At 43.0% G+C, this 7345-nt stretch overlaps 1 protein-coding gene across 1 annotated transcript in view; it reads right to left on the bottom strand.

Moving 5' to 3' along the window:
- ankfn1b (ankyrin repeat and fibronectin type III domain containing 1b) overlaps nt 1-7345 on the bottom strand; it is a 261710-nt gene that overhangs the window by 254145 nt on the left and 220 nt on the right. Inside the window, exon 1 of the mRNA XM_070448333.1 lies at nt 7118-7345. This exon is cut by the window's right edge and continues 220 nt beyond it. Coding sequence (XP_070304434.1) covers nt 7118-7236 — 119 coding nt within the window. The 5' untranslated portion in view covers nt 7237-7345. The remainder of the gene's footprint in view (nt 1-7117) is intronic.

Genomic DNA, 7345 nt, shown 5'->3' with positions numbered 1-7345 from the left:
GTAAGCACGAGGAATTGGCTCATGTCTCCAACCTGACTCAGCCAATCTCCTCGTGTGCCTCCCCCCAAAACAAATTATTGGGGCTGCCTCTCGTGCTTGCCTTGTTGTGTTTCTCCTCATAATATCGCCGTTCCGCTTTTGCTGCCTCTATTTCCACCTTCGGAAGGCGATACTCCCCAGCCTGCGTCCAGGGTCCTGCTCCGTCCAAAATCTCCTTCCAGGTCCATTTCTCCACAAAACGCTGCTCCTCCTTTTCACGCTGCTTGGTCCTTTTGTGGTGGGTTCTTCTGTCACGGCCGGTCAAAAGGAGGAGACCAAGCGCAGCGTGGTATGCGTACATTCTTCTTTATTCTAAGAATGAACACTGAACAAAACTAACAAAATAACTAAACGAACCGTGAAGCTATACAAATGAGTGCTGAACAGGCAACTACACATAGACAAGAACCCACAAAATACCCAAGGGAAAATGGCTACCTAAATATGGTCCCCAATCAGAGACAACGATAAACAGCTGCCTCTGATTGGGAACCATATCAGGCCACCATAGATATATATATACCTAGACCTACAAAAAACCCTAGATATACAAAAACCCTAGACAAAACTAGCATACCCACCCTAGTCACACCCTGACCTAACCAAAATAATAAAGAAAACATAGATAACTAAGGTCAGGGCGTGACAATCTGAAATCCGGTAGCGCTAGACCGCCGTCTGGTTTGGGCCTCTGCAAAAGCAATTTCGTATACTAGGGGATTTTTGTCCCATAAAAATGAGAATTAGGCCGTCGATCTTTTTGAAAAATGTATTGGGAAGAAAAATCGGTAGGCACTGATAGAGATATAAGAATTTAGGGAGAGTATTCATTTTAATATAATTAATTATTGCGACTAAGGAGAGGTGTAGCAAAGACCAGCGTTCCAAATCGTCCTTAGTACGGGTTAAAAGAGGAGCAAAGTTCGCCTGAAAAAGGTTTTCAAATCTGATTGTCACGTCCACCCCGAGATAAATAAAACTACTGTGAACAATTTTAAATAGAAAGTTATGTAAAGGGATTTTTTTTGCGGCCACATTAAGCAGCAACAATTCGCTTTTACTGAGATTCAGTATATTCCCTGATAAGTGACCGAAGGATGTGAAAGTGGCAAGGGCAGCAGGAACAGAAACGTCTGATTTGTATAATAATAAATTATCTGCATATAAAGACAGTTTGTGTTGTTCGTGTCCATATCTGACTATACCTTTGATGAGGGGGTTGGAGCGAAGTGCTATTGCAAGTGGTTCTATGGCGAGGGCAAACCGTAATGGACTTAAAGGGCAGCCCTGGCATGTCGATCATTGCAAAGGGAAGCAATCTGATTGAGTGTTATTAGACCTGACAGAGACTTGAGGGGATGAGTACAGAAGTCTTATCCAAGTAATGAATTTAGAGCCAAAGCCAAATTTATTTAGAATGTGAAGGTATTTCCATTCCACCCGGTCAAACGCTTTCTCCGCATCCAGGGATAAAATAGCTTTAGAGGCATTGGTAACAGAGGGATTATATATAATATTAAATAATCGTTGAAGATTCAAGAATGAGTGTCTATTTTTAATAAATCCTGTTAGATCCAGAGAGATAATTGATGGGAGGACTGTTTACAGATGCGTTGCCATAAGTTTGGCTAGAATTTTATAGTTGACATTTAGCAGGCTAACTGGACGGTATGATACACAGTCAAGAGGGTCTTTGTTTTTTGTAAGAATAAGACAAATGGTTTCCTGAGTGAGAGTTGGGAGAGCACCATTTACAAATGCTTCAATGTACATTTCAATTAGAATAGGGCCTATTTTAGAGAGAAGCTTTCTATAAAACTCTGCCGGGTAGCCGTCAGGCCCTGAGCTTCTCCCGTATTGAAGAGATTTGACAGCATTAGACAATTCTTCAACAGTGGCTACACTAATTTTTTTACCAAATCCCGGCTGACAGAAGGCACAGCAAGTGAGTGGAAGAAATTATCCAATTCCAATATATCCACTTTACTTTCAGAAGTATATAAAGGCTGGTAAAATCTCTTGAACTCATCATTGATCCCCCTAGGGCAGGCGTGTCAAAGTCAAATGGACGGAGGGCCAAATAAAAAATTTAGCTACAAGCCGAGGGCCGGACTGTTCGAATGTTCATTGAAAAATTTTTAAATGACGCATATAGTCTAGTGAACCTAATTGAACCTACTGAAAACCTAACAAATATATTCCTTTTTCACAAGCTGCTCTTTTAGATTGATGGACAACTGGTCTACTCTCTCGGCAATGGTGTTTCTGCTCAGACTCACATTTAAAAAGAGTTGCCTTTTTTCTGGGCAAACTTCGTCACAAACTTTAATCATGCAGTTTTTGATGAAATCCCCCTCCGTAAATGGCCGGGCTGATTTAGCGATCTCTTCTGCCAAAATAAAACTGGCCTTGACAGCAGCCTGGCCTTGTGATTTGGCTTTTTTGAACAGAGCCTGTCGAGATTTGAGGCCTCGTTTTAATTCCTCTGCCTTTTGTAGCCTTTGTTCCATGTCCATATTCTTGTTTTTGTCCGCGTGTTTCGTTTCATAATGTCGTCTCAGATTATACTCTTTCAGTACCGCCACACTTTCTCCACACAGAAGACACACAGGTTTTCCAGCTACCTCCGTGAACATATACTCCGACTCCCACCTTGTTTGAAACCCCCGGTTCTCAGTGTCCACCTTCCGTTTTGCCATTTTTGATGGGTATCTGAAAGTTAATTTTACTGTGATGCTGACGACTGCTGTGCCAATAAATATTGAAATGAAGCAGCCTACTGCTCGGTGCGTCACCGTTGCATTGTGGGAAATGTAGTATTGGTGCGTGTAAAAGATCTGCGGGCTGCCGGCTTGCTGCGGTCTGCGGGCCGGTTCTAATAATAAATCAAGATCATCCCAGGGGCCGTAAAAAACCTTCTCGCGGGCCGGATGTGGCCCGCGGGCCTTGACTCTGACATATGTGCCCTAGGGTCTAATGATATCGCAGACGATGTACGAAGTTTAGGAATCTGGTGTGATGATGATAGTTGACGTAACTTGTGAGCTAATAATTTACTGGCTTTATCTCCTTGTTCACAGTAAGTGCTCCTAGACTTGACAAGCAGTTCAGTAACCTGGTCTGTTAATAATGTGTCAAATTCTGCTTGCAAAGTTAAACGCTCCTTATAAATATCTGGAGATGGTGAAACGGCATAAATGTCATCTAATTGGGCAATACAGCATGTTAACATAGATGGCCTATCCGTTTTCAGTTTGTTCTCATGTGCAGTGTAGGAAATCATTTCACCTCTGATATAAGCTTTCAAAGTTTCCCTGAGAGTAGACGCAGAGATGTTTGGGGTTCTATTGTGTACTCATGAAAAAATAGATTTGATCCCAAACAAAATTGACAAAGTGTTCATTACTGAGCAGTTGAGTATTTAACCGCCAAGGCGGTCGCAGGTTGTCAACAGTTTGAAAGACCACTTCCATAATAACAGGGCGTGGTCAGATACAACAATTGGATAATATGAACATGAAGATATGGATCGGAGAAGTCTGTCATCTACAAGGAAGTAGTCTATGCGCATAAAAGTGTGGTGAACCGATGAGAAAAAAAGAGTATGCTTTTCCAGATGGATTCGAAAAATTCTCCAAGGGTCTGATACTGAGAACGCAGACATAAAGGTTCGGACAACTCTATCTGAGGTTGACAAGGTAGTAGGTTAAGTGGAGGATCGATCCAAATGTGGGTCTAACCAACCTAAGATCAACATATGAGAGGACATATCGGGGAGTGTAGAGAAAACTGATTTGGGGGGGAAAAAATCACAATTGTCCCAATTAGGAGCGTAAATATTAACAAGAAGTACATTCATAATGAGCAGCCTACCACTGACAATTATGTATCTACCATGGGGATCTGCGATCACATTAGAACTTGTAAAAGGTACCGATCTGTGAAGTAAAAATAGCCACCCCTCCTGCCTTACTCTGAAATGAGGAATGGAACACCTGACCCACCCATCTGCACCTAAGACTTGAGTGTTGAGATACCTTCAGATGAGTTTACTGGAGAAAGATGATGTGAGCTTTCAATTTATGAAGGTGGTGGAGCACCTTACTACGTTTAACTTGGTTATTGATGCCCCTGCAATTCCAAGTAAGACAATTAAAACCATTCCCTCCAGCTGGATGGGCTACACTAGGCTGAGTCATGTCTTATTAAGAGAGAGAGGACGTGTAAAGGACAAGGTACAATGTAAACTAAATATCTTAGTTGACACTAATACCGCAAATGTAAAAAACAAAGACAAGCGACAAAGCGCAAAAAAACATATAAAAACTATATACAAATAAAGAGGGAAAAACCCATTCCCTCACAGCCTCCCTTGCCAAAACATCTCCTCAACTGAGAAGCAAGCAAAACCCTAAATACAAAAAAGGTTTAGAGCAAGCATGATTACTCTTACTCTGTGCTACCTGAGATTTGTGACCATTTAACCAGAGTAAACCAAACATGCAAAGATTGGTCCCCAGTAGAGTCTAAGGAAAACTAACCACGGTTGAGAATGGTTTAAGACCAATAAAAGTGGTAAAACTGCGACTGAACCATGAATGGTGGCTTAGATCAAAATAAAATAGTAATGATACAAATAAAAAGCAATAATGTGAGTGGAATAAAGAATATATATTTGTGCATATCTGCATTGTATCACATTATAGTGGGGAGTCAACTGTATACTCACCAACATGGGTTGGAAATGAAAAGGGGAAAAAAAGGACGACATTCAAGTGTCAATGAACCCAGCAAAGTTGGCTTCGCTATCCAACCAGTCTGCCAGCCGGCCTGCTAACTAGCCTGCTAACAAGACCAGCTAACCAACCATTTGTTCCACACCATGCGGCACAACAGCCGCTTTCACATTCTTGTTGATGAAATCGGCTGCTAGAGCCGTGGAGTCGTCCGGCAAAGTCAGTCTCAGAACCGCAGGGTAGATGAGGCCAAACTTCACGCCCGGGCAGGCGCGTAGCTGGCACTTCACAGCTCCAAAGCTAGCCTGCTTCTTAGCCACAGCCGTGGTGTAGTCCGCAAATATCGAGACTCTTTTACCCTTGTAGAGGAGAGGAGATGCTTCTCCCAATCGCCTCAGTATGTCATTGCGGACGTGAAAGAAATGCACCCTGATGACAAATGGTCGCGGGGGTTCTCCATCCCGAGGTCAGCTACGCAGGGTGCGGTGGGTCTAGTAGCGGCTTCACCACCAGGCCGAGCTGAAGCAGCTGGGCCATGAACTCCGTCGGTCTTGGGCCCTCCACTCCCTCCGGTATTCCCAGAAGACGCCTGTTGTTCCTCCGCATTGTAATTTCCATATCTTCACATCTATTGTTGAGGTATGCCACCCTAGTTGTTAATGAGCCAATGTTAGCCTCTAGCTCGCTAATGCGAGTGCTGTGGTCTGTAGCACTGCGTTCCAGCTCCGATAAGGCCGCTCCGTGTCTGTCAAGCTTATTCTGTTTACTCTCGATAGATTTTTTTAAGCTCGTCTTTGACTATTTATATCTCTGACCTGAGATTGGTAGAGAGAGTGTCAATTTTACCGAAAATATTTAGGTTTTGAGGGTGCCCATCGTGGATTGTAGCATCTCCACAGTCAGTGTTCCCGCGGGGCCGACATTAGCCGCAGGATCCAGTGGCGGGGGTGAATCAGGAGGCTTGCAGACTCCGTTTATGGCTGAGTAGACGACATTACAAACGTACATTTTTCAGACTTGATCTGAATTGTTTAGAGGTCTCTTCAGACGCCTGACCAAACAGAAATATATAACATTTTGCAAGGTTAAATATATACATTTGGTCACTAACTCAGGAGCGATAGGGAAACGCGTTCTACATCCTTGACTTGCCCCCCGTTGCCTCTCCTTCTAGGGCAACCTATGGTGAATCAATTCGTTGACAGATTTTCAAGCGAATATTCTAATATTCACACAAAAAATATGAACATTTTATCAGCAGCGGTCTGTTTCCTTCAAACGGGCTTCTTGGGAATTGAAGCTGTCTTTAATAACATAGTGCACAGAAAAAGCACTGTTGTATAATGTTTTATTTACTGAATAAAAATAGAAGTTCTTTGTGTTTCCATTCCATTTCTAACTCTGTCAATGGTTTTGGCACAAAAAATCTGTGATAAACAGCAAATGTTCCCACTCTGGTTTTCGCATGTGCGGTCTAGCCAACAGCTCGCAGATATAGCACAAAGAGTAGGCTACATAATGAGATTATAGATCAAATCAAATGTATTTCTAAAGCCCTTCTTACATCAGCTGATATCTCAAAGTGCTGTACAGAAACCCAGCCTAAAACCCCAAACAGCATGCAATGCAGGTGTAGAAGCACTCTAGATAAGAGTGAAATCATTTTTTACTTGTCAATTGGCAGCCAATCACCAATCATCGTGTCACCAACATATTATTAAGACCCTTGATATTTATTGGAAAGGAGCATCAAGCTCATCACCGTGCACTTTCACCAGCCTCTGAAGTTCATCCTAATTTATTTCATCTGTAGCCTAATAAACTTTGCATGCTTTTCCAAGTCGTACTGGGAGGACCACACAACATCGCATCGCGCGACTGCAAGTTCACAGTGACATCATGGTTATTCTATACCAACTATCGCAAGAAACCGCTTCCACAGCCATTTGTCGCATGATCTAGTTCACCGACATAAAATCTCTGTCTAGCGTATTTTGTTCTTTCAATATTTAGAAAGTTTAGCGACGATTGTTACGTTTCCATCAGGCCTGTCATTGTCTGTTGTCCAACAGGTACTACACTTGCATAAAAAAAGGTTGGATGCAAACATGGTTACTGATACCCCGTGTAATACCGTTATGCAGTTACAGTTCTGGTTGAGATTGGTCTGTTCATCTCAAAGGAGGTTCCTATTGCAAAAAAAAACAACCATGTGGCACTCCCATATATGGTACCCATGGCATACCTTCACAGATGAAGGTACGCACATAAAGACACCAAGGTAAACACACACCCTTGTCACTCATGCATACTCATGCACACACGCTGGTGAGTGTCATTACCTGGCCTCGGCCACCGTACAGCAGTAGCTGCCGCTCCTCCGTGAGCTCCTGCCCCCCCTCAGCTCCTCGCGGGACTTACGACGGTTAAAGTAGTCCGTAAGTTTCCCAAAACTCGCCATAGTCGCCGCCCCTCAGCACTGCCTTTGTTCCTTTTTCTTTAAAGACTGACAAATGGACAGCCTAGATGAAGGTCCAGAGATTCCAGTCAGACACGCCCTCAATGGGTGC

Source organism: Salvelinus sp. IW2-2015, linkage group LG18, assembly GCF_002910315.2.
Source record: "Salvelinus sp. IW2-2015 linkage group LG18, ASM291031v2, whole genome shotgun sequence".
In the NCBI taxonomy this organism is placed as follows: Eukaryota; Metazoa; Chordata; class Actinopteri; order Salmoniformes; family Salmonidae; genus Salvelinus; species Salvelinus sp. IW2-2015.
This window is presented reverse-complemented; position numbering and strand designations above follow the sequence as displayed.